Here is a 27,842-nt window from a genome sequence, read left to right as displayed (position 1 = left end):
TTGCCCCCAGAATCCATGGGCTGGAAGGCAGCGGCATGTGTACCCTGTGGGCTGCCTGTCACAGGCCATAGCATCACTTTTGACTTGTAGATTAGAGAGAAAGGAAGAAACCTACAGCTCTCGGCTTGGTGCAGGGGTGGCAGCAGAGGGTGACCCTCAGGTAACCTTAGAAGCAGCTTCTGCCTGGGTCCCCTGAGGACTCGGGTCAAGACTAAAGTGGCCCATTGCTCCCTTGGTCATGGGTGAGTCAAACCTTAGGCCACAAGCAAAGGAGGATTCTGGGTATCTTTTGGGCTGCTAGCTACTAATCCCATCTGATGTGTCATGAGGCTAAGGTTAGCTGGGCAGAAAGAGGGAGACAGAGGACAGATTCTGTGTCCCTGGGACAATAGGGATGAGGAGCTTGGGCAGGGGCTGCCCTGGGGAGAAGCCATGTCACATCTCATTATGACCAGAGCTACAGGACATTAACCATGGAGTACAATCTCCAGCTCACAGGCAGGGCACAGGAGGCTGGGGGGGGAATAGATAAACAACTGGCCTGAGGTGTCAGGGTGGCCACGGTGGGCCTGAAGGGTCCAAGCGCCCTGTCAGCTGGGCAAGGCTCTTGCTGGTGGTCACAGCCCCAGGAGGCTTTGGTCTTCCTCTGCCTCGACTAGATGCGGACAGTATTGATCCGCAGTGGCTGGACGTTTTTGCCATTGGCATGGCTCTGACCAGGGCTGAAGTAGGAGCAGAGCTTGCCGGGGAATTTCTCTCGGAAGGTGTAGAGCCAGGACATGTCATCGGCGTTGTAGAAGATGAGGAGGCCCTGGTCATAGTCCAGGAAGACACCCACTTTGTCAAGCTTGTCGCGGACGTTGAGCCTCGTCCAGGGTTCTGTGCACGCGCTATACTGGTTGCCGTCGTGCATGACGATGCAATAGAAGCCGCGGCTGGGCTGGATCTGGATACTGCCCTTGCGGCTGGCAGCCTCATGGGCCAGCCCAATCACCCACTGGGTCTTCTCCGCCACCACCACCTCCCAGTAGTGGACGCCGCTGCTGAAGGCTTCAGAGCCCAGCACCGACACCTCCACGTCAAAGCGCTTCGGCGAGTCCTGCAGGGGCTGTGGGTGCAGGTTCCCGTAGGCCACGATGGTACAGTCATCGGACAGGATCAGACGCTGGTGGGCAGTGCCTGGGTCCAGGGTCAGGGCAGCTGGCACTAGGTGGGAGAGGATGGAGAGATCAGTAGAGAGAAGGCTGTAGACTCACTGTCCCTGTGGAGAGGGTCCCGGGTGGTCTCCATGGCTGCATGGTCACTGGATGATCCCCAGCGCAAAGCACCGGAAGAAATCCAGAGTTAAGGGAGTGTCAGACTGGGAGGGAGCATAGCGATTAGGCAGATGATACTGCCCCCTAGAGGGCATCTGAAAATGTGTGCTGTTTGTCTCCAAGGCTGATGGGAGGAAAGGGGGCTGCTAAGTGAGGGGGGACAGGCCTGCCTCAGGAAGGACTGTTCACCCCCAGCACTGGATTCCAAACACCCTGCCAGTCATGCAAGCAGTCAAGAAACCTTTTTATGCTGATCCAAAAGTACAACCTACCTCTGTTGTATTTATAACTGTGAGATCTTTTTTTTTTTTTTTTTTGATTTTAAAACACGGTGAGGATTTTGGAATGCAACGACCAAATCAAGGAAAGCTACATTTTGTTGCTATTGTTTAGAACTAAGAATTGTTTGTGCTTTTTGGAAAATACATCTCTAAGGATGACACCATTGACAGGGACAATCTCCTGAATGGTGTTTCGATGATGATATGAACACCTGGTTGCTCTGTTGTATGTATTTTCCGGTGTGGTTCTGCATGAGCTTCTACATATTTGTACTTTCACAATGTGTAATTATGGGCTGGGGTGTAGTGCTGTTGGCAAAGTCCTTGCCTGGCAAAGCATAAAGCCTCAGGTTTGATTCCCAGCACCTCATAAAACCGCCTTCTAACTTTCCTAACTTTCCTTCATGTTACGCTCAGTTGTTGCACGTACATTATAGCGCACATGCAATATTAAAAAGGGTATAAGGATGATCTGAGATTGTAACTTTTACTTGTTATTTTAAAAAAATAGACAATATGTCCCAAAAGGTTGGAAATCTCTAATCCTGCCAACTCTCCCATTTGACAGACAGGAAAATCAAGGCCCTCAGGAACCCTGACTAATTTTAGGTCAAAAGATGCTGGCAGATGGCGCACACTTTTAATCCCAGCACTTGGGAGGCAGAGGCAGGCGGATCGGTGTGAGTTTGAGGCCAGCCTGGCCTACAAAGCGAGTCCAAGATGGCTAAGATAACGTAGAGAAACCCTGTCTCAAAAACAAAAAACAAATAACAACAACCAAAAAAACCAAACCAAAACAAACAAACAAAAAAAAAAACCAAAAAAAAAAAAAAACAAAAAACAAAAGCAAAGATGCTGGCAGAGCTGGGCCTGTTCCAGGCCATCTGGCACCTGGCCACAGCCCACCTCTACATTCAGGCCTAACCCCTTTGCTCACTCCCTCCCGCACCCCCACCCCATCCTCTCTGCTGTAGAGGCTCTTCCAAAGGCCCAGCCTCTGGAAGTCGTCAGCTGGAGCGCCTATGCTCTATCTGTGCTGTTCTCCTGCATGGCCTTCTGGGCTTGTATCTCATCTGTTTTGTACCTGAGGCCAAGGCCTGTGTTGCAATGAACTCGGCTCTCTTTTGAGAGTTCAGTGCCCAGCACGGAGCCTGGCATGGGCAAGGCTTCTGGACACACAAACACACTTACCACCCCTGACAGTGCTGGTCGGGTGGTGAGGGCTGGGTCACCTGGCTTGGAGCTGGTCATACCGGCTGGGCAGGTCTGATTTGACAGTCCCTGAACTCTGTTTATTCCTTCCTGTTTATCCCTCCTGATAATCCCTCAAGGAGCAGAGGGAACCTGGGTTTGGCACTTCTCAAGCAGATGTGTGTATCCGGGCCAGAGCAAGAGAAAAAAAAAAATGGAAGGAAGTGATGGGATGCTGCTACGGTTGGTTCCTCAGGCCCAGGGACTTTCCTCCGCTCCCTGGCTCTTTCCTTCTCAGTTGGAGGAAGGGCTCTAGACAGGGACCACTGTTACTTCCTATTCAGGCTGTATGCACACAGAGAAATAAGATGCCCCAATGCTTGTGGCTGTCGCACTAGGCAGCCACAGCCACTCCCAGCACCATGCTTTTGGTGTGTCCCCAACAGGCTGCCTGCTGACCTGCATGGCTGGGTCCTGGGTAATTCACTTATGCGTTTCACACTTGTCTCTCTCATCCTCCGAGTGCAGAGAGCTGCACAGAAACCAGGAGCCCTGGGTATAGAGGGGACCCATAGAACAATCCTTTGTCCAGGGACATACAAGGGGGAGCCTCATGGATCCACACATTAGGGGTTTTTTTTTTGCCTGTATTCTGTCAGTCACTGGGCAGTTGGTCAGAACAAGGAAGTTCCTGCCCTACGCCGCCATGTGAAGAAGAATCCTTGTGGTGAGAGGGAAGGCTGGAAGGGCATGTGTATATGTGTGTTTGTGTGTGTGTGTGTGTGCACACGAGCGCACAAGAACCTAATTAGATACAGATGTCCCATTGCTTACACTACAGGCAGTGGACTGTGATGGGGGTGGAGTGCTATGTGTGGATGCTTAGGGTCTCAGGGAGAATGGCAGCCATTGGGAATGCCAGGCTCCTCTATCCCAGGTGCCTAGGGCATTGTAAGGAGGCCAACAACAGGGAGACCCCCCAAAGGTCAAGGAACAGTCAAGGGGATACTGACAAACAACATGAAGACTCAGCCTGACCTTTTTTTTTTTTTTTTTTGGAGACAGGGTTTCTCTGTGTAGCCTTGGCTGTCCTGGATTCTCTTTGTAGACCAGGCGGGGCTCGAACTCACAGCGATCTGCCTGCCTCTGACTCCCGAGTGCTGGGATTAAAGTCATGCGCCACCACGCATGGCTTCAGCCTGACTCTTAAGTCTGTGTAAGGCATTGTGGGCCCCTTCCAGAGCCACTGCGGAGTGGGGATGACCCCTGGTGGTTCTTAGGCCAGTGTGACAATGAAGAGCCTGTAGGCACAAGAAAGCCTGATCCCACCAAGTCTTGCAAGTATAGAAGGGCAGGGACATCATCCATCTTCTTCCAGGGCCCTGATTCCCCAAGGGTGGGCCCAGCTCCTCAGGTTGGGGGGTGGGGCAGGCCTACTGCTGAGCCTGGCATTTTCCCCAGACAAGAGGCATGGCCTGACTCTGAGTGTCTTTTGTACTCCAGAGAATGTGAGGCTACCACAAGCTCTCTCGCCTCGTGGCTAACGGGTCCCATTTCAGGGCTCTCCCTGAGGCTGGCAGGAGCAGTGACCATCAGTCTGGAGGGAACAGTCAGGGATCCTGAGGGGCACAGTGGTGTGGCAGCTCCCCTCCCCCCAACTCTTAGAAGCCTGTACCCTCAGGGGAGTGACTAGACCCAGGAAAACCTAAAGCCTTTCTCCAGGCTCACCCCGCCTTACAAGTCACAGTTCACTTCCAGCCATGACACTTTGACAGTCTTGATTTATAAGCAAAGGGCCAGGCCTGAGGCCTGTCTCCTCTCCAGGTGTGTGCTGAGGCTCTGAAACCTCTCGAAGACCTTGGGTCAAAAGTCACCCAGGAAGGGTCACAGACTTCTAGACTCCATGAAAATGTTTCCTGTTCCTCCTCAAAGATCAACCAAGCAGCAGAGAAAGGCCGCCCAGGCGCCCAGCCCAGAATGCTGCTTGGCAGCCTGCCGCTTGTGTCTTTTTGTTTTCTAGTATAGTAGGGGTCTGATGGGACAGGAAATATGTCTGCTTCCCCCCTTCCCCCGCCCCTTAACCCCCCCACTCAAGACAGGCCTTAAAGCTGGGTGTCGTGGCGTGCGTCTTTAATCCCAGCACTCGGGAGGCAGAGGCAGAGGCAGAGGCAGGCAGATTGATGTGAGTTCAAGGCTAGCCTGGTCTACAAAGCAAATCCAGGACAGCCAAGGCTACACAGAGGAAACCCTGTCTCGGGGGAGGGGGGGGGGAAATCTAAAAAAAAAAAAAAAAAAAAAAGACAGGCCTTAAAAAAAGAAAAAAGAAAAGGAAAAAAAAAAAGTACACTATGCTTCCCTTCACAGTCCCTGCACAGAATAGGCATCGCTCCAGAGAGCACCAGGCCAGTCCCTGGGTCACAATGACTGTAGCCATTTTTCAGAAGAGGAACTGAGAGGCCTTCTGAGGTAAGTGGCCTGCCGATTCTACTTGGGATGTAAAAATGAGTTGGGTCTTTGGCACGGTTTCTCTTAGAGCCCTGGCTATCCTGGCCTCCTCACTCTGTAGACCAGGCTGGCCTGGAACTCTGTCTCCCAAGTGCTGGGATTAAAGGCTGTGCCACCACGCCCACCTGGAGCTGGGTCTTTTCACATGATGTCCTTCCATCATATGGCCCCAGAATGTCTGACCAGAAAACGTCTGATGAAACATAATAAGAAATAGTAAATAAAGTGTGTTTACTGAGTTAAGGATCACCTGCGCAAAGAAGCCACTCCGTTCTCTTATCTACCCCGGGCAACAACCGCTGTGTTGTAAGGTGTAGGTGTGGAAAATTGAGGCTCAGCTGAGGGGGTGCTTTACCTTGGGTCTCACGGTGGGGTGGACACCATTCTGGGGTACTAAATGATTAGACTGAGATGAACAGAAGTGGGGGAGAGGCCAGACAAAGCAGAGGAGGCCGAGGAGGGAGAGGGGGAGTGTCCGGTGTCCTTGGGACAATGGGCTGCCTGGCTCTCTGGGAGTTTGCACCTGGGAGGGGGCCATCAGGGGCTGGGTTGGCAGAAGGGATGGTGGGTGAAGGGTTGCGGGGGATGGGCAGGGGGTTGGAGGTGACGAAGTGTGGAAGCTCCAGAATGGGGGAGCGACAGGTGTTAGATGGGATTCTCAGGTGACCCACAGGGAAGCTCAGGTTGTAAGGGAGGGGCAGGCAGGAAGCTCCTGGAAGCCACAGTTAGGTCTCTAGAGGGGAAAAGCAGGCCTCCCATCTGGACATAAAAGGCTCTGGTGCTCACTGAGGAGCCAGAGTGACTTCATAGGTCCCACAGACAAAGAAGGGGACCAGCCAACCAGGTCACTGTTGTCTGAAGTCCCAAGGGCCTATGCTCAGGGCAGAGTGCTCAGGTCACACACCTGTCCTCTCAGTCCTTTTGCAGGCAGGGTTCTCAGGGCCTGTGGTCTTAACTGAGACAATTTGGCTTCCAAAATAAATTTGACCATGGCTGGAGAAACTTCTGGTTGCTATAACGGAGGGGAGGGGACAGTGGCATCTGGTAGAACAGACAGAGGCCGAGGATGCTGCTAGCCTCCTTCTGTGTGTGAGACGGGGCCCCCCAGCGAGACCTTGTGGGTCAGTGGTCCAGCGACTGAGACACCCTGCCTACGGCAATCATTTGCTCACCTGTGACAGAGGCAAGACAGATGCCACCATCCCTGTTATTCAGAGGAGAAAGGGGAGTATCCAAGCAAGTGTCCTGCAGCAACACTTATTGAGTACCTACTGTATATGCTTGGCACTATTCCAGAGGTAGGACGGGGTCTAGCATCTGTTCTTTCATTCCCTCATCAACAAACACTGACAGCTGGTTGCTGGGGATAAACTGAATCCATTCTCTGGCCTCTCAGAGTCCAGAGTGAGCGAGCCACGGGCGGGGGGGGGGGGGGGTGACCAGAAAAGCCCAAGACCAATCCAAGGAAACCCAGGAAGGCATTTCAGCGGAGATGGTTCAAAAGCAAAGCTTACAAAGGAGAGGGAGCTTTGGCCATCAAATACTGAAGATGGTGCCAGGGTCTCCAGATGAATGGAAAAAAAAAAAAAAAAAAAAAAAAAAAAGCACGTGAAAATGTGCAGCGGATGGGGACTGTGGCTCACTCACAGCCTGAAGATGGCTCAGCGCAGCCAAGTGTGATGCCTTGGAGGGCATGACTGACAGGGTGGGGCACCTGTGACCGACCAGGATGGGCAGGTGGCAGCCGAGGCAGAATGCTTCTAGACCACCCATTTGGGGGGGGGTACCCCTGGGTCCCAGGGGAGGAGAGCAAAAAGACCCTGGGGTTCTTGTCTCTCCTCAGGTACACTGTTTCACCCATATATAGACGGTGTGAAAGTCCTTCAGAGGTCCTTGTTGAGCACAGACCTAGGGGCCTCCTATACCTCTAGGACAACTGGAATGGCAGTAGGTGAGGCTTGTCACCTGCAGGGGAGCCCAGCTCTGACCCTGCCAGGGCTCAAATGAAGACATCCTGGGGTGACCCACGCTCCCTTTGGAGCTTCTGATTAACCCTCCATTTCCCGTCCCCACCCCTCACTATGCTCCGGGCTTCCACGACATATGCATGACAGAGCCTCTGTCCCACTAGACTGTCAAGTACTGGTCACTTGCCTGTCTCTCTTGACTCTCAAAACCGAGGAACACTCACTGTTTGCAGAACAAAATAATAAAACCATACACAGGACTCCTGTTTCAGGACGGGGAACATCCGTTCCTCCTCTTGGGGACAGGCACAGTAATGGAACCTGTTGTAGAGGGCTTTCTGGAGGCCCAGTGAGCTCAGAGTTGGCTCTGGGGCACAGCAGACCAACCGTCCCACGGCTCTCGCTCGGAGCCTCCAGTTTCTACGCGTGACACGTGGATGACTGTGTTAAGTACCTCAGCTGAGTGGGTCACGGGGGTACAAAGCATTTAAAGAGCAGAACAGAGCACCAGGAGGTATTCTGCTTACGCCCTGCTCTGCCACCTGTCACACTGTAGCCCAGGTGGCAACTCACAAGAGGACAGGCAGCGCCTCACCTGGGTGGATGTCCTGGAAAAGAGACTTCCAGATGGTGTACTGCAGGGGGCCCGTGTACTTGGAGGTTGGGAAGTCTTCGTATGTCAGGTTGGTCTCATGGGTCTTCCCCTTGAGCCTGGAAGGACAGCAGGAGAGAATTTGAGGCCAGCCTAGTCTACAGAATGAGTTACAGAAACAGCTTGGGCTACACAAAGAAACCCTGTTTCGGATTCCCCCAACCGCCACCCCCCAAACCCCACGGTGGACAACAGCTGAAGAATGTCAGCTGAGGTTGTTATCTGGCTTTCACACACATGAACATGCACACCCCATCTCCCCAAAAGGAAGAAGCATAAAATGTAAAAGTGACACATAATAACAAAAGTGTGTTAACTGACAATCATCAAATATTGCTTACGCTGTTATGATATAGACAGAATATATATACACACGTATTGGTCTGAGATAAGATTTCACCCCATAGCCTGAGCTGGCCTTTAACTATGTAGCCCAGGCTAGCCTCAAACTTGTGACTAGACTCCTGCCTTAACATTGCCAGTGTTGCGATTACAGGTGTCCGTCATTCAACTCAGACAAGATTATTATACACAGAATGAAACAAATATGGCAGGCCTTTAGCCCAGGCTCTCGTACATCTATCCCAAACTCCTATAAATGATGATGAACACGTGATTGGATGAATTACCTGCTGACAGCCCCATCTGCCTGAACCCCCCTTAACTGCCTCAGCTGGGCAGAGAACGGAACTTGGGGCAAGGCTGCAGGTGACACTTACCTCTCAGACAGGGAGGCCACTCCGGCAAGGAAGGTGTGGCGGTCAGTCTCAGCCAGGCGCTCCTGCAGGATCTGGGCCCCCTCCTGCACCTTGCGCAGCTGCTGGCTGTAGCGCTGGACCTTCTGCTCAATGTCCGTCAGCGTGCGCGCGGTGTCAGCCTCCAGCTCCTCCAGCATGGCCTTCTGCCGCTCGCGCAGCAGCCGGTGCAGCCGCTCGAAGGCCTCCCCGATGGTGGTCCGCAGGCTCTTGGTAGAGGACTGTGGTGGGGGGGGGGGGGGGGACACACAACAGTCAGAGGTTACGGGAAAGTGTAGGTGACACCCAGAACGGATCTTACTTCATTCAGTTGCCAGTGAGAGAGAGGGCAGCCTGGACACAAAGATGGGGGGCGGGGGAGCTTGCTCGGCAGGGAACGGCGCACAGATAAACGAGGCATCAAGGTGGGACCTGCATGAGACAGATGGGCTCATAGTCCATCAGCAGACTAATGGAAAAGTACAGTGGTGCCAAGGGGGCTGAGAAGGACGTGAGTGGACGACACTGCCCAGAGTCCTGGCACGATGAGAAAGCTAGGGAGGGGAGGCCTACGTGTCCAACCTGGGATTTAGTGGTCTGTCCTTTAAACAACTGGTCTATATAGGTTTTAAAGGGTGATGACACAGGAGGCCATGGAGGTCAGAGACCCTCATGATCAGGCACAGGGTGGGCAAATCTTGGTGGTTACTTTGCCCATCCAGCTCCCTGGAAGACCCTCACTGTGGGAACAAGGCCACTGTCAAGGGAGGTACCTAGAGATGTGCCCTTCCCTGAGGCCCAAGAGGAAGCAGAGGAGTGACTGGGTCACTAACTGTGGTGAGCTCAACTACCTCAACGACATGTTCCCTGTCCCTGTGTGCATCCCGAGGGCTGGTACAGGGGCAGCTTGAGTGATGAGGGGGCGCAGGGAGGGAGGGACTTGCTTTAGCTTGCAGAGCAAAGCTGGGGGCAGACTCCACTTCCTTTCCAGGCTAGGAGCCCAGTGTCCCCAGGACAAGAGGTGATGGTTAGAGAAAGCATATCCGAGGGATGGCCCAGGAGTTCTGTACGCAACCCTGTTGGCTCTTCCCAAACTCTTGAGACCATCAACTACCTGAGCTCTGGGTAGCCCAGTTTACCCTATCTGTGAGAGAGCCACAATGCTGGGGCGTGGTGGAGATGTTCATCAAATGAAGTGCGACCCCAGGCAAGCCCACGTAGTCCACATGGAGAGGGGACTTCTGAGGCGGCTCTGAGCATGAGGGGGGAGCGTTGGTTGGGCATTTCGGGGGGGGAGGGGACAGGCAGAGGAGCACTGACAGTCAAGCGACACAGGATGTGGCCGCATGTGGGGCCTGCCTCTGCAATTTCACTTTGTGGGCCTCTGGCTGGCAGTTCATAGAGTCAGAGACCCCACTGTGTTCAGTGCCCGGGGCTCTGTGGGAGGCTCCACAAAGGCTCAATTAGGGCCTGTTCTCTCCTGTGGTGGCTGCTGGCCGGGCAGGAAGAACGGCTGGCGGTGGGCCAGCCCTCCTGCGCATGCCCACCCAACACTCCAGGAAGACAAAGGAGTGGAGGAGAGGCTGGCGGTGGGGGGTTGAGGGGGGCGGGAGGCAGGCTGCCAGAGGCCTCCTGGAGCCCCTCATTCAGAGAGGGCAAGGCTGCTGCTGGGAAGATGGGGTTCATCTCCCTGTATCCTCTAAAGCAGTCTTCCGGGGCCTCCAGGTTCTGGGGTCACCCCTGTCTGGTTCCGGCTAACCTGCTCTGTAGCACTGTTCACCCAGTGGATGCTGACAAGAGTCTGAGTCTGTCACTATTTCTGAGTCTGTGCCTCTCCAAGACCTAGTGGGGGTGGACCCCCTCCCCAGAGACTTTGTTTCACGTTTCCAGGCGTTAGGTATGCCAGGGCTCTTACCTGCTGTCTCCCCTACGATGTGTTCCTCTAGCTAGCGCAGGAGAGGCTTCCTAGGTAAGAACAACAGGTTCCCTGGTTCCCTGTCCCTGTGTGCGTCCCGAGGGCTGGTACAGGGGCAGCTTGAGTGATGAGGGGGCCACAGGGAGGGAGGGACTTGCTTTAGCTTGCAGAGCAAAGCTGGGGGCAGACTCCACTTCCTTTCCAGGCTAGGAGCCCAGCGTACCCAGGACAGGACAAGAGAGGACGGTTAGAGAAAGAGCATATCCCAGGGACGGCCCAGGAGTTCTGTACGCAACCCTGTTGGGTCGTCCCAAACTCTTCATAATGTCCTATGTCTTGCCACTAAAACAAGCTGGGGGTAGGGGACGGGGCTCAGGCCCGTCTGTCAGTCTCTGGCAGCTGAAGTGTCCTCACTGATAAAATTGGGATTACACTTTCCTACTCCCAAAGGTGTTTTATTATTACTGTTATTTTTTATTTTATTTTATTTACGCAACTCGCTTGACTATTACTTACTATGGGTCAGACACTGCTGAGTTTGGGGGCTTTTGCTCTCATGGCTCCTCTCACCATAGAGTCCCCAGGGATTGAACTTAGGTTGTCAGGCTTGGCAGCAAGCACCTTTACCTGCTGAGCCATCTCCCTGACTTTACTGAATCCTAAACTGGAGCCATGCTGCCCCCCCCCCCCCCCCGTTTCATTTCGGTTCCTTAGTAGGGAAGGCTGGCCAGCCCACACTGGGTCTGGGGCACCTACAGCCCTTCCAGAAAGACCCTGCCAAGAGCTTGTCATCTCAGAGCCTACCAAGAAAAACAGGAGGAGGGAGAGCAGACAGGCCCCCAGGCAAGGCCACTGGAGGGCAGGCAGGCGCAGCAGCGAAGCCAGTCAGACACCAGGTGAAAAATGGCCTCAAAACCTCCATCAGCATTTCTTATATAAATACACCAGTCGAGACAGGAAGCCAGGCTGGGGAAAGCGAGGAGATGCCGGAGGGGCGGGGGGGGGGGGCGGCAGCAACACACAGATGGACAGGAAAGGCGGGCAGGAGGTCAGGGAAGGAGAAGGAATGTGGGTGGTGGGTGGGGGTAGGTGGGGGTGGGAGGGTGGGGGTGGGTTGGGGGTGGGGAGAAGAGGAGGGAACAAGAGAAGCGAAGCTCTAGGGGTAAACAGACCCTCAGATACCCGCCCATCCAGAGAGGTCCCCATCTGTTTCTCCTCATGGGAGCAGTATGGAGCCAGCAGGACAGGCAGAGAAACTTAAAGCTGTGAGGAGCACTGAGGTCGCAACCCCCGTGGCTGTTTCTCATCTGTCGCCCACCGAGGGGTTCTGCTCAGAGGCCCTCTGGAATGTCCTCAAGGAATGTATGTCATGACCCTCTGGACACCTCACAGCGGGTTGGTGGCCAACGCTGGATCACAGACGTAGACTACCAATGGCTTCCCCGGGCCAGGTGACCCCCAAGCCTCTGCTCCAGCTGCAGGGGCTTGCATCTTGTAGAGCAGGCTAGGCACCAAGCCATTTCCTAGAGTCCCTGTGTGTGAATCTCCCCCTCTAGCCCCAAAGTTCTGGACTGAACTGGTCAGACTCCCCGCTGCTCAGACAGAACTGGTCAGGAATGTGTTTTGCCCAATGTCACACGGTCAGTGTCAGGACTGGCCCCGAGTATTCCCCTCAGGTTATTAATGGACGAGAGGCTCTTTCCCATCACTGCAGCCAGAGATGACAGAACAGAGCACCACCCTACTTTTTAGAGTCAGCCCCCCTCCATCTTTGTGAGATAAGGTCTTGCCATGTGGCCTAGGCTGGCCTGAGACTCAGCACTCTCCTGTTGGAGCCTCCTTAAGTGTGTCTCACACCTCCTGGCTTCAGAGTCCTTCGCTCTATGCTTGAGTGCAAGAGACGAGATGACGTAAGTCATGGCTCGGAGGGGACACGCCACAATTGGCTCTTGAGAAGTGAGGGAAGGGAAGAATAAGAGAGAGAAAGGAAGGAAGAACACAGAGACTGAGTAGGTCACCTCAGCCTTTCCGGTAGCCAGATGCCTTCAGAAGGTCCCTTGTCCCACCCCAGCTTTTGTCAAAGTTGAAGAGAAACGGCCCCACTCAGGCACCAAAGCCCTCTGTGACGCTGGGGGTGGCTCCCATTCACTCTCTCAATAGCTCCCCCTCCTGCCCACCCTGCCTCTTTCCCACCAACACACATATGCACCCGGAAGCCAGGTTTCCACAGAGGGCTAGAGGACCCATCTTTCAGAACCCTAGCCCACCGCTGCCTGCCCCATCCCCACACCGCGTCAGGCTCACCTTGGTCTCTGCCAGCTGTCGCTTGAGTAGCTGCAGGGCCTCCGTGTGCTCACGCTCGCTGTCCTGAAGGGCCTGGAGCTGCTCCTTCAGTTCTCTCTGAAATACACACAGGGCCTGCATGGGGGAGCAGGCCACACCCAGCCAGGGCAGTCTTCGATGATAGAGAGCCAGCTCTGGTCACAGCTGGGGCGTATCCTACCCTTGACCCCACCCCCAGTGCCCACCTCCCGTTACAGTTCACCCATCATATACTGTTGAGTTTCTTTCCTAAATCTAAGAGACAGCATCCCATCACTAAGCTATATTTTAGGCCTCTTTTTATTTTGAAATAGGGCCTCCTTCTGTAGACCAAGCTATCCCAGAATTCATTATGTAGGCCAGGTTGGCCTCAGACTTGCAGCAATCTTTTTTTTTTTTTTTTTTTTTTTTTTTTTTTTTTTTTTTTTTTTTTTTTTTGCCTTACAGTTATGAGTCACCAGGTCTCACTCTCTGGTCTCCCTGATGCCAGACAATCTCTGCATACTCTCCTCCACCCTGCCCCTTAGCCCCTGGCTGGCGCCTGTGTGTGGCTCTGATGGGAATCCAGGTTGCAGCAGCATAGACCACAATTGCCGGCTCACCGACTGGTATCTATCCGCTCACCCGGTTGGGCCCTGCGCTCAGCTTTCTGCTGGTACCGAGTCACTGGAGCCTTTCTGGAGCACCATTGCTACCCCCGTTTTCAAAGGGGGGGGAAAGGGCACAAAGAGGTCAAGAACCTGGCTCAAAACATTCAGCCAGCACACACCAGTCAGGGCGAGTGTGGTGAGTGAGCTGGAGCCTACAAGTTTAAAGCCAGGTGTCATGTTTTCTACAGTGCTGACATCTAAGGTGACCCACTGCAATCGATACAGACGGACAAGATATCACCTCTAGAAATGAAAATAGGGCTGGGGGCAGGGGGAGGGTCGCTGGGAGATGTCTCAGTCACTAGAGTGCTTGCCGTGCTAGCACAAAGCCCTGAGCTCGGTCTCCAATATTGATGAGCAAAGCTAGTTGTGGCAGCACATGCTCGAAACCTCAGCACTAGGACTGTGACAAGGGGACTTCTGGGGTTCGCTGGCCAGCCCTCCTAACGTGGTTGGTAAGCCCTAGGTCCCAGTGAGACCTGCTTTTTTTTTTTTTTTTTTTTTTTTTTTAAATGGTTGAGTTGACTCAGCTGTGAAGAACACTTGTGGCTCTTGCAGAGGAGCCAGGTTCAGTTCAAGCACCCACAAAGTGGCTTGCCAGGCTGTAACTTCAGCATCTGGGATGGAAATGCCCTTTTCGGACTTCTAGCCACCACACAGGCTATGTGGTGCCCAGGTATGCATGCAGGCAAACATTCATACACATAAAATAAAAATAAATAAAATTTAAAAAGAAAAATAATGAAGATAATTAAACTTTTTTTTTTTTTTAAGGATGAACTGCTGCCGAGGATCGACAGGTGAGGTTGACCTCTGGTTACCATGTGCATGCACCACACACCACACACACACACACACACACACACACACACACACGCACACACACACGCACTCACTCATGTGCCTCCCCTCCCCCCTCTGATCAAAACCAGGATCAGTATTGTGATTTTTTTTTTTTTTCTGTCTGGGGTTCCATTGGCTTAGCAAGACCCTTGTGATGGCCTTGCTTAAAATATTGATAGTTTGTTCATTATAGATTTTCTGGCATTAATATTGATTGAAACGATTAGCATATTGGGTGCTTTTCAGGGAGGGTTGGTATCTACTTTAATCCTACAGCTCCCTACTCCCTACCCCCAAGTCTCCATATCCTCCCTTCTCGCCCTCATCCAGCCAAAATGGCCCCCCTCCTTCATCGAGAGGTGCCTCAAAACCTGGGACATTATTTTGGTGGTGGTTGTGGCGGCGGTGGTGCAAGGGTAGAAGCCCCCAGGGCATGCTAGGCACGTATACCACAACCAAGCCTCGTTCGCATCCCTCCAGCCTTGGGACTTTGCACTTACTGTTTGCTCAGGCGTAGTACTAGTCACCTAGCAACTGGAGTCTTGTGTGACCACTCCACAGGCAGAAGCACCTCCTCTATACAGCCTTGGGGGGCTTCGCTGTACCTTTCCTAGTCAGGAGGCACCATACTCATCAATGGTGCCCATGCGTGTGTGGGCGTGTTTGTGTGTGTGTGTGTGTGTGTGTGTGTGTGCGCGTGCATGTGTATTGCTTGTCTCACTCACTGGGATGGGACTTTTATGAGGGTGGGAATCCCATGCAGCTTGTTTGCCGTTACATCTTCCCATGTCCTCGGTACCCAGAGCGGCACTAGCACGGGCAGGGCCTGTCTATTTGTTAAATAAACAAACGAGGGTGGTCCCCAACAGAGGCCAGCTGTCTGCCTCTTACTGAGCCTCTAGCCTCTGTTGCATAGGCAAGTGTCCTCCTGTCTGTCCCTCCTCCTTTCCCATCTTAGCCTTTGGTTTCTTCATGGTAGGTCCTTATTGCTCTACCTCCCTCTGTGGTCTGCACCCAGTGTGGCTACATGGTACTATAGGGGGCTCAAGAAGGGGCTCTGTGAGTGGATTTCCATGAAAACAGACCCTGAGCAAGTCCTGGGGAGCCCAGTCAGCTTAGGAAAGTGGTGCCAGACACGCTGAAGTACTGGTTCTATTATTATTTTTATTATTTTTATTATTTTTATTATTTTTATTATTATTATTATTATTATTATTATTATTATTATTATTATTATTATTATATTGTTTGTTTGTTTTGAGAAAGGGTTTCTCTGTGTAGCCATGGCTATCCTGGACTTGCTTTATAGACCAGGCTCACAGAGATCCACCTGCCTCTGGCGGGCGCCACCACTGCCCAGCTGGTTTCTATTTTTACCTCCCTCTTACTTATCCATCTTGTCAGGGCAGGGAGGATCCTCAGCAAACAACTGGTCTACCTCATTCTGTAGCCTAAGTACTGACAAGAAGAAATGGCCATGATAACACAAGACGGGAGGAATGGAGAGCACAGAATTATCTGTACTATTGCGCCCTCACTTATCAAGTGTTCATTGAGCGGCTACGACGAAACAGGCACATCGAGACCCCGAAGATACAACGGAGAACAAGATAGATGCAGTTTCTGCCGGTATCTTCCAGTCCAGCGGGAAAGACCGATAATAAACAGGGAAAACAAGCAAAGAGCAAGAGGATGACCAACATGGCCCATGCTCCGGGGAAGATGACAGAGTGTGTGATGGGCAGGCCACCTCAGTTGCTGTGGTTGGGGAAGGCTACTCAGAGGAAGGTACACAAGCATGAAGCCAGCCACGAAAGGAGGGGTAACCAACAATGAGTCGGGGTGGCATGTTTTATGAGAGTAGATCGCTGCAACAGACACAGTGTCTGGGACTCCAGCAGCCACCTTGGTATGAGACAACTATAAAGACAAAACTCACAGGCTGAGAGCGGAAGAGCTAAAGGAAGGAGCATTTGTCTCCAGGGGGCTGTGAGGCCGGCACACCATCACCTGACCTGCTCCCTGGTGCGGGGGTGGGGAGAGGAAGGAAGGAAGGAAGGATGGAAGGAAGCAAGGAAGGAAGGAAGAAAAGAAGGAAAGAAGAAGGAAGAAATAAATAAAAATAAAGAAAAGAAGGAAGAAATAAAGGAAAGGAGGAAGAGAGGAAGGAAGAAGAGAAGAAAGAAGGAAGGAAGGAAGGAAAGAAGGCTGGCCCTAATACCGTTAGCTGATTCTTGTGGTGTCAATGCTGCCCTCAGAGTGGATCTCAAGCCACTAATGTGAGGTGCTCCGATGAGCTGTGAAAGAGACGTGAAGGAGCTAGCTCAGTGTCTCCTGTACACCAGAGCCTGGAGTCTTCTCTGGTGGATTTGCTTTTCTTGTGAAAGAAATCCACTGCCACTGTATTTCAGCTCCTCAGTTTGCACTACTAGCACCTCGGAGTCACACCTAAGGCTTCTGAGTCCTGGACAGGCAGGCTACTTCACCCCAGTGTAGAATGCGGCCCCCTTGGCCCCTGACAGTCTAGTTCAGCTTGGGAACCGGTCAAGAGGTAGGTGCTTGGAGAGATGGCAAGTGTGACATTCTCCTGCATGGTGGTCCCCATGGGTCCTGTAAGGCCTCCCCGGAACCCCGTTTCTTACATCTTGAGAATATGGACATACTCCTTACTGATTTTGGAGCCAGGGTCCTGAGGGACAGGGTGAACTGTGGAGAGAGACCGGAACAAACTCTCTCACCACAGTGGACTCAGGGACTGAGGAGAGGTAGCTCTGTCTGAAGGATACCCATTGGTGCCATCCAGCTAGCAACCTGCACTCATCTCTGAATCTGTCCAGCTGGCGGCTCTCAGCCTGTGGAATCTGTTCCTATCTCCAAACCCGAGGCTCATGATTTGGCCTTCATCACTTCTTTTTTTTTTTTTTTTTTTTTTTTTTTTTTTTTTTTTTTGAGACAGGGTTTCTCTGTGTAGCCTTGGCTGTCCTGGACTCACTTTGTAGACCAGGCTAGCTTTGAACTCACAGTGATCCACCTGCCTCAGCCTCCGGAGTGCTGGGATTAAAAGGTGTGCGCCACCACTGCCTGGCGGCCCCCTTCATCACTTCTTTTTTTTTTCCCACCACTTCTTTTTTAAACACCAGCCTCAGGCCCAGGCCACCCGTGCCCCATGCTCCCCACAGAAGCTTCAGTGGGCACAAATAGGTTTCTCCCAACCCCCAGGATTTCTTCAGAGTCCGGAGAGACGAGCACAAGGCCTTGGGGGCAGCATTCAGGACCCTCTACACCAGCCCCACTGTCTCTAGTCATCCTGGTTTATGCCTGCACAGTTCAGCACGCCAGCCATCGGCTCCACGTGGCTATGTAGATTGCAGTGGGTGAAAATGAAATGAAGTGGAAAATCCAATTTCTTGGCTGTACCAGTTTCATCTCATCTCAAGGGCTCAATAGCCACTTAGGGCTGGCAGCTATAGCAGACGGCATCACAGATGCAGAATTCTCCAGAGCCTCCCGAAAGTTCTATTGGACGGCATGAAGCACCATACAGTGTTGCCTCCCGGCCCTTGCTCACCATGGCCTCTGTTCAGGATGTTCATGTGACTCAGAGTCACCTGGCCCAAGAGCCCAGCTCCCCAGCTCTCCCCTATCATCGGACATTTCTCTGTGCAGGGCCCATCCTTGTGCTGTTGTGGCAAATGCATTTTATCCCCTTCGAGATAGGGTATCCCATAGCCCAGGCTGGCCTGGGACTCACTACGTAGCAGAGAAATAACTCTGGACTTCTGACCCTCCTGCAGGTGTGCAGCACCACAGACACTTTATGATGGTGCTGGGGATTGAACTCGGAGCTTCAGGCATGCTAGGCGAGCACTCTGTTAACTGAACCACATTCCCAAGCTCAACACACTGCGTCCTATCTGTAAGGTTACCTATCAGTCTTGGGCTCTTGAGGGCAGGAATCCTGGAGCTGTTCTCAGTCTCAGTACCTAGGACAGGGCCAGGCACCTTCCAACAGACCAGGCCCAGAAATGGTCTGAGCTCCCCACGCTAGGGTGGGGGAGAGACAGCTATGACACAGACAGGAGATAGAAAGGTATGGAAATCAGTCTAGGAGGACCCAGGCAGGTGGCTCTGGGCCCAATATACATCCCTGCGAACATCTAGTCCAGGAAGCCCAAGCCCCCGAAGGCCACAGGGTCAGTGCCGGAGGCAGACTGAACTGCGTCACTCCCCACTTCACCATCTTCTCCAGCTCAGGATCAGAGAGATTTGGGCGAGGAAGTTGGTTCAGTCCCCTGACAGCGTGTGTCCCTGAAATGTCATCTGACCTCTCTGAGCTCCAAGAAAGACCCTCTTCTACAAAATGGGGACAAATCATAGGTCCTAGGGTGGGGACGGTGAAATGAGGTAATAGTAAGAGGTATTTAGACACCACCCCCACCCGGGGGCACATAACCTGGCACTTACTGGGTGCCTGGGATGCTGTCACTATGTCCCACCCGAGGCTCCTGTCACTGCTTCATGTCCTTGCCCCATGCTGCGTCCAGGCGGCCCCTCCCTGCTTCCTGAGACAGCAGAAGCAGGAAGGAGTGGGAGAGATCATCTGCCGTCCTGGCGACAGGACAGGGAAACAAATCTAAGGGAAGGGACTGACTGGCCCATGGCCACACAGCTTGCCAGGGGAGAGGAAGCCAGAAAACTCACTCCTAGTTGAGAGTCCAGTTAGCAAACAGGAACCTGTCAATGAACTCCTAAGTAACAGAGGAGCCACAGAGGAAGGGCAGTGATGGACATAGCTGCCCAGGGGTCGCAAAGCTCTTAAGAGACAGAGACAAAGACTGGGTGTGGTGGTGCACACACATCTTTAATCCCAGCACTTGGGAGGCAGAGGCAGGCTGGTCGCTGTGAGTTGGAGTCCAGCCTGGTCTACAAAGTGAGTCCAGGAGAGTCAAGGCTACACAGAGAAACCCTGTCTTGAAAAACGAGAGAGAGAGAGAGAGAGAGAGAGAGAGAGAGAGAGAGAGAGAGAGAGACAGACAGACAGACAGACAGACAGACAGACAGACAGACAGACAGAGACAGACAGAGACAGAGACACAGAGACAAGGTTCTGGGTGACTCCAAAACCATGTTCAAGACACCCCTGAGCTCTCTGATCCCTTTATTCAACAGTAACAAATTCTGAGCACCCAGTGGAAATCAGGTTCCTGTGGCCATCCTAATCATAGAGACATAGTCCCTAAACTATGAATAGTCTGCAGCTGCTTGGAGAGGCAAAAATCTCAAATAGGTGTCACGGGGAGCCTGATTCACATGGAGGTGTCTGCCTGGGAGCTTGTGGAGCTGTTAGCACTTGGCCATGTCAGTGGCACCTCCCCTTCATCTTGGGTTTCCAACCTGTAAGGTGAGGCTGTAACAGCCTCGGCCTCGGAGAGGTGTGGGGACCATCAAACAGCTCAGATCCCGCCACACCACACCACACCACCCAGGGTGAGCTCAGTCTAAGGTGCTGTTGTCATGGTTGTGGAACCCTGTCCTCCAGGCGTGACATGGCCGCCATCTTCTCGAACCCAGAGCAGCTGCGACTATCTACTCAGGACCGGAGGTCAGCATCCCCTCGCAGATGCGGGGCGGGGCGCGGGAGGCGGGGAGGTCATCAGACTCTCACTTGAAATTCTAGGCATCTAATACCTCCGGCCTCTTGCTGGATTAACCCTGGTCCAGCCTTGAGAGGATATAGGAGGTTAATTGAAAGGGGAGAGCCATGCGGCCATTTATGTGATTTGTCACCTATGCAAGAGTGAGCTTTTCCATGACGTGGCTCTGAGAGCCACCCACGTGCCTCTGTAAGCAACCTCTCACCCGTTCTCCCGTAAGGAGCCCTAATAAACTCATTGGTTCACCAAGCTGGACCAGGGCGCAGTCACTTCTCTGGTTTGCCATGGCCTTCTCTGATGAGAATAGAAACAGAATTGCCAGGAAAAGTCATTCAGTAGAGAAACAGGACCTTGGACACACAGAGAACATAGGGCTGACTTCATTTCTGATGGAAGGGCACAGAAGGCAGGTGACAGGGCTGGCCATCCCAAGCGGTTAAGGACTGGTCAGGCAGGGCACACCTGACGTGGGCAGGAGGTGGCCAGAGTCAGGCAGGTGACAGGTGGGTAGAGTCACAAACCGGAAAGGCTGGCTAGGGCTAGCTGGGCTGGAGTGGAGGCCTTGGAGGTCCCTGGGAAGAGGCAGATTCCTCAGGGCCCGTCAGAGCTGGGTCATGGCAGGCTAGGGAACGGAGAGAGATACTTTATACAACCAGTACCCACACACAGATGTACAGTTCTACCAGCTGCAAGGCCCTGGATCTCTCCATCTATTTGGAAGGATCAGTACAGAGGCAGTGGTTATGAGGAGGGGGTGGAGCCAGGCCCAGACTCCTCTGCTATGAGGCTGTCCCTCTTCCTGACCCCCTGGCGGGGGTGGGGGGGGAAGATGCTTGACTCCGGCCTCAGGGGCCCTTCTCATCTCTGTGGAGGCAACCTAAGCTCTGAGTCAGAATCTCCTGACACTGCATGCCTCGTCTCCCATCCAGAGTATACTTGCTTCCTTCTTCCTTCCTCCTAGGCCCCTCCCCTTAGTGCTCCTGGAAGACATGAGTTCTTCTCCGGCACAACTGGTTTTGAGGCCAAGCCCGCACAGTCCCTTGGCAATACAGCTGTTCCCCTGTCCCAGGGCCTCCCATGCACACTGCCTTAGGTCTGTAATTGACAGGCCACACCGGTTTGCTCACAACTGTCCCTGGCTCTCCAGCATCTTCAGGATCAACTTCTAATCCTTGAAGCCCGCCCACCGTGTGCCACAGTCATACCCACGGCCCCATCCTAAGCAATTTAAGCCATTTTCCAGTCTTTAGACCCCTCCCTAGCAACTTCCCATCTGTGTGTGTGCCCACACATCTGTCTGTGCCCCTGGCTGTATTCATGACCCCAATTTAAGTTCCAATTGTGTCACCTAAACACAAATGGCGATGTTTCCCCATTTGTAAAATGGGGTAATGGTTGTGAGTATTAAAAGGAAGAGGAGGGCCGGGTGGGCGGTGGTGGCGCACGCCTTTAATCCCAGCACTCGGGAGGCAGAGGTAGGCAGATCGATGTGAGTTCGAGGCCAGCCTGGTCTACAAAGCGAGTCCAGGACAGTCAAGGCTACACAGAGAAACCCTGTCTCAAAAAACAAAACAAAACAAAACAAAAGAAAGAAAGAAAGGAGGGGGAAGGGAAGAGAGAGAGAGAGAGAGAGAGAGAGAGAGAGAGAGAATATCCCTGTCCCTTCACAGTGTGCACCCAGCTTTGTGCAGTGGCTGTGGGTGTTTTTCTTTCCTCTGGTCAGGTCCTCTCTGTTCTGACTTGGATTACTTCAGTAAGTTGGGTAAGCCTTGGAAACAGCTACCTATCCATGAGGGGGCCTGGCTCTCAGAACCATTGTAGGGCCAGGATTGGGTAGCTCTGTCCTGTGTTCAACCCAGCACCAATCCTCAGCAGCCACATAGGCATGAGGCCAAGACAAAACATTACCTTCAATCTTGAAGCCAAGTTTGGTCCCACCTCCAACTCCTCTGAGCCCAGCAGAGCTCAAGGTGGGGGGTGGGGTCAGCCAGGCTATAACCTTGGACCGACTGGGCACAGAGCTTTGGCCAATCTGTTTTCCTATGTAAAGTAGGGAGAATGGTTCAGAGGATGTCTGAAGCTCTTGTACTTTTGGCAATGGTGAGGGCTGCTGAAGAGGCTGTGGTTTCCAGCTCACCACCCTTAACCTCCTTGCTAGCAGGGAGGACTCAGGCAAGTTCACAGGCTCCCAACATCGAGGACTGTCTAAGAATGCTGCTGTTCACCGGGCATGGTGGCACACTCCTTTAATCTGAGCACTTGGGAGGCAGAGGCTGGTGGATCGCTGTGAGGCCAGCCTGATCTACAAAGTGAGTCCAGGACAGCCAAGGCTACACAAAGAGACCCTATCTCGGGGGGTGGGGGCTGCTGTTCCTTGACTCTTTCGTGGTGTAGGGACAGGAAGGGCTGTCTCAAGGGACTGTGCCCATCACCCAGCACCAAGTAAGTCACTCTGCTTTTCAGAGGTGGCATTTTGTCATTGTCAGCCTTGTCATCACACTGTTTTGTTCCAGAAAAATAACCATGTTGGGGCCCCCGACTTCAACCCCCAACTCTACACTGTGACCTGTGCTACTGTGCATCTGAAGTAGGCATTCCTGGCTGCCCAGACACCTTCACACTCATGCAGGCTGCTATGTACACGGAAGTCTGCCCTCTCCTAGGAAATGTGAATTCAGAGGTTCATTTCTTCAGGACAGAAACATTCATCTTTCTCCCTGACCAGGGTGCCCCTTGGGATAGGCAGAGACCCTCTCTCTTTACATGGACTGACTTTCATTTCTTACATCAGGAAGAAGGGACAGAAAAGCCCATGCCTTCCACCCTGCAGGGAAAGTCAGAGCAAAGATTTGAGCACCCCACCCCCAACCCCACTCCTCCCTCCTGGGGCTGACTTCATGGCTCTCATCACTGTGCCCAGCTTGTCAGGCTCCCATCCAAGGACCAGCCCTGATGTCTCTGTTGGCATGAGGCACGCCTTAGGAAAAGCTCCAGCGATCACATGAGGCCTGGAAAGGGAGGCTCAGATAAATCGGATCCTCTCTCTCGGGGTCAGGAACTTGAGATGGTTAGCGAGCCGGATGCTCTGCTTGATCGAGGTGACATCCCAGCCACCTGCCCTTGCGGTGTCAGCTGGCACCAACAGACCGTATCCCTAGTCTGGTCTTGTGCTAAGTGCTCTTAGCAAAACCAGGCGGGGTGGGTTAGGAGACAATTCTGGATGATAAGTGGGGGATGACAGGGAATGGCTCTCAGAGACACCAGAGAAGGCAGTATGTGGTCCAAGTTAGACTGGTCCCAAGTCCTGACCCTGACACTCCCATCACTTAGCTTTGTGAGCCTGCCTCCCTTTACAGAAGGAATAAATCACAACAGTCCCCACAGCAGGTGCTACGAGATTATGTGAGGCACTACAAGGACAGCTGTGGGCAGCCCTTGGCTCATGAATACCGAAGTATTTGGAGATGGGCTCCTCCCCCTCCCTTTGCTCTGTGGTCCAGGTGCTCAGCAGTAGTTGGGGGCAGGGCGAGGCATGCATGTGCACATTCAAGTGAACACATGCACATACCTGACACGAACCGTCTACACAATGACTATACAGTAATTCTAGTCATGCTTATCCACATGTAGGATGAGGGGCATTGGTCTTTTGTATCATATTATGCCACTTTCTATATAAATATTATCATTATAGTAAACACAGATGTCTAAAAGTTACGCTTGCTGCCTGTGCCAGCCACAATTGTAGGCACTTTGGCATCAAGAACGATTAGCCCTTATGACACCCTTCCTGGTATGTAATTGGTGACGAATGTGGAGACTCAGACAACTGAGGTGACCTGACTGGACGCATGCAGCGCACCAGGATGCACACACCCTGATGTCCAGCATCTAGGGCACCAAGCAGTTCCTCGGGGAACGTCAAAGAACCAGAGGCTCAGAGGCAACAAGTCATTTTCCTAAGGCCACACAGCCAGCATATGGCAGGGCCAGGGCGGAGCAGCCTGAGGATAAAGACAAAGTGACCGATCTTCATACTTCAAGATTTAGAATAAAGGTAAAAGTTTCAGGCCCAATTCTGGAGACCCCAGATGTGCGTGAGCCTGGCCTCCTCTGCCTTCAAAACCTTGGGCAAGTCCCCCCGCACACCCACACAAGTTCTCCAGTTGGCAAGAGAACTCTGCACCAGATGATCTCAAGGCTCTGCCAGCTCTGTCCGTTATTCCCTTGGATGGGGTCCCTAGTACAGGCTCCAGCTGCAGGGGAATAGGGGATAGAGTAGCCACTGAGGGGGGGGCGGTGGGAGGCGGGGCAGACCTTGAGGGTGGAGGCTGCCTCATTCCCAGTGTGAGCTATAACAGCTAAAATGAGCCTGCTTTTCCAAGAGGCAGGAGAGGCAGATAGGGGTAGAGCATGGCCCAAACCCCACCTCTCAGCATAGCTCCCTCCTCAAGGGAAGGCAAGTTTCTCTGCCAACACCTGCCTAAGTCCAAAGGGGACATCAGGTGAGAGAGGTGGGGCTGGAAGTTTAGGCAGCAGAGCCCAGGAGTTCTTGAGAGACTTCAGGAAGAAGAAGGATGGGACTTTGTGTTGCTGACGCTCTTGCTGTGGCTAGACACTTCAAATAAATTCTTTCCAGGTCAGCCTCATCAAGGTCCAGGTAGGAAGGTAGGTACCTAATGCCCCATTTAGTATCTTGAGGGATGGGGAACTCACTGCTTGCAAGTTAGTGACTGTGTTTTCTTTTCTTTTTCCTTCTTTCTTTTCTTTCTTTTTTTCTTCTTTAAAGTAAGATTCTCTACTTCTGAATCCTCCAAATTTGGTCATTCATTCATTCATTCACCCATCCATTCATTCATTCAACTTTTATTGATAGGTCCTGCGGGCTAAACATGCCAAGGAAAGAGCTGTTGCTACCTTGCGTAATTGCCTACTACCAGTATCCCAAAGCCAGGGGAATTGCTGGGTTGAAACAGGTCAGCTTGAGAGAAGGATTCAAGCAAGCTTGAGGGCCACTTTGTTAACAGATGTAGGCGAGTGCCCTTCCTTCAAGATTTCTCCAAGCCTTTAGCAGGCAAACGTGTAACTGAAAATTCTCTAGTGGGGAGGATATGGAAGACAAGCTATATCATCCATATAAAGCTGATTGGGGGAATGCTTCCTCTTAAAGCCCCACCCCTGAGGCTGGAGAGAAGGCTCAGGAGCTAAGGGCTCTTGCTTTTAAAGAGGACCTGGGTTTGGTTCCCAGCATCCTCGAGGTGACTCATGATCATGTGTAACTCCAATTCCAGGGGACTTGACACCTTTTTCCGGCCTCTTGGGCATCTAACATGTACAAGGTGCACTTTCATGCACGCAGGCAAGAAAAAAAAATCATATACAGAAAACAGAATAATTAAAATAAATAAATATCATGCTTTTTGATAGAGAACATACAGGAAAATGTAGTTCTCAGTATGTGTAGTTGTCTGTATTTCTCTATATACCTTCTATACAAGCACACACACGAGCCAGGCAGTGGTGGCGCACGCCTGTAATCCCAGGACTCAGGAGGCAGAGGTAGGCGGATCGTTGTGAGTTCGAGGCCAGCTTGGTGTACAAAGCAAATCCAGGACAGCCAAGGCTTCACAGAGAAACAATGTCTCAAAAACAAACAAACAAACAAACAACAACAACAAAACAAAAAAACAAGCACAACACACACATATATATGCTAATGGAGCTTGAGGAAGACTTTGCAGGAGAGAATTTTTTGTTGTTTGTTTGTTTTGTTTTTGTTTTGCAGGAGAGATGTTTAAGTGGGCCGTCAGAGTTTTAAAGACACTGACAAGAGTCTGGCCCTCTTTTCAGCTGCCCAGACACTACACCCAGCAAAGCTCTCTGTCATCGTTGAAAGGAAGATAAAGTTTTTCACGACAAAGTTGGCTTGAACTACTATCTACAGAGACTAGTGTAGTAAATTCTTCAGCCTGTCAGGAATGACAGTCCCACACATGAGGTTCCACAGTGGGGAGGTTTAAGAGAGACTAGCTCCAGCTGAAAGCTGTCTTCAGTTGAGTACCCAAAGATTTTGATGTAAATGACAAGTCAAGAGGGGTCATCAAGAGGCCCTGGGGGTCCTAGAGGCCTGTCTTCACCTTCTCCAGTCACCTTTGAATCTAATTCTCCAAATCTTACCTCTTCAATTCCTAGTTCCACTCTCAATTGGCCCCTACTCGGTTTAAAACCAAAACGATTCTTGTCATATCTGAACTTGATCCCAACCTAAGACCCTCACACACCTTGACCTAACCCTTGGCACCCAAATCCTCCCTCTGGGCAATGTGCATGCCTTAAGCGTAACCCTCACTTGCACCATACAATCGAGGCCCGGTCCTCACTCCTGAGCTCTATGAACACCTGGAGGGAGTAGCAAGCCGCTTCCCACAATGCCCTCAAACCTACCAGAATTTTTGGGCTGCATTTAGAGCAGCTCGCCACTTCCCACCCCACTCCCGGGCTAGCTGTGACAGTGACCCTGCCCTCGCTGGCCAGAAGGAGCTGATGTCTCCCATTCTGCCTCAGCCTCAGCCAGCATCTGGTCCAGCTGTGGCCCCCTCTCCCCTTCTTCCTACACCACCCCTTCTCCCATCCCAGATCTGTCTCAAGCCCATTTGATACAAAGATACCCAAGCGCCACGCCCCTGCCACGCCCCTAACAGAAGCCACGCCCCCTTGGTATTAAGTCGGCCTGGGGCCCTTGCCCCTAGTGGAGCCCTGACCCCACCTACGTCCCCCTCTGCCGGCGACCTACCTGCAACTCCTCGAAGGCATCGTCGATGCCGGTGACCTGGTGCTGCTCGTGCAGCGCGGGCTCGTCACAGAAGAAGCAGAGCAGCGCGCGGTCCGTGAGGCAGAAGAGCTTGACCTTGTCGTGCGCCTGGCAGGGTCGCGCGGCCCGGCGCGCATTGAGGATGGCGTCCAGCGGGAAGGCGCTGTAGCGCTCCACGATGTTGGCCAGCTTGAGGCTGGGCGCGAGCGCGGGCTCGGCGAACGTGCGCCGGCACTCCGGGCAGTCGCGGGAGCCTTGCGCCTCTTGCCGCACCCAGTGCTCGGTGATGCAGCGGCGGCAGAAGTAGTGCTCGCAGCCCAGGCTCACCGGGTCCTGGTAGATGCTCAGGCAGATGGAGCACAGCAGCTCGTCCTTGAGGCTGCACGCCATGGCGCCGGGGGCGGTACGGAGCGGAGCCGGGGAGGCCGGCGGCCGGCGCGGCGCGATCGGGGGCGTCACCCGGGGGCCAAGCCAAGGGAGGCACCGGCGACAGGCGCCCGGGAGAGCGGGGGGAACTGTCTGTGACGCGGGGGGCGCGAGGGCTCGGTGCCGAGTGGGGGCCACGCGGGATGCGAGCCCTGGAGCTCGGTTTCGAGGTACTGGATGGCCACCAGAGATAGGCGCTGGAGGAGAGAGGCCGAGGGCGTCCCAGGGAAGGGGCTCCAGGCGAGGCGGGTCTAAAGGACCAGACAGTCTCAAGGGATAGATGCTGCGAGGAGGAGATCCCGAAGGGGGGCGGAGGCCACAGTGGGGCTGGAATCCCGGGACCCGGACAGCTTTGGGAACGGGGCGAGCTGGGGATGGGGAATTCTGCGGGACAGAGCAGCCGGACCGAGCCGCACCGCGGCTTTGCCCGGCAGAGCAGAGGAGGGGTGCCGGCCCGCTCAGCTGCCCGACCCTGGCCGCAGATCCCAGCCCCGCGCGGCCCCTTACCCGCACCAGCTCAGCGGCCACCGCTTCGGTCCAGAGCAGCCTCTCAACCCGGAACCAGCCCAGCCGAA

General features: G+C 53.1%; 1 protein-coding gene across 1 annotated transcript; it reads right to left on the bottom strand.

Moving 5' to 3' along the window:
• Trim62 (tripartite motif containing 62) lies at positions 1 to 27,842 on the bottom strand. The gene is made up of 5 exons (XM_051171680.1): positions 26,824 to 27,842; positions 12,866 to 12,961; positions 8,632 to 8,888; positions 7,856 to 7,971; positions 1 to 1,206 (listed from the first exon to the last, which is right to left on the bottom strand). The coding sequence occupies exons 1-5, from the start codon at positions 27,229 to 27,231 to the stop codon at positions 656 to 658; spliced, it is 1,428 nt and encodes a 475-aa protein (XP_051027637.1). The 5' UTR covers positions 27,232 to 27,842; the 3' UTR covers positions 1 to 655.

Source organism: Acomys russatus, chromosome 29, assembly GCF_903995435.1.
Source record: "Acomys russatus chromosome 29, mAcoRus1.1, whole genome shotgun sequence".
Classification (NCBI taxonomy): Eukaryota; Metazoa; Chordata; class Mammalia; order Rodentia; family Muridae; genus Acomys; species Acomys russatus.
The sequence above is the reverse complement of the archived record's forward strand: the minus strand, read 5'-3'. Positions and strand labels throughout refer to the sequence as shown.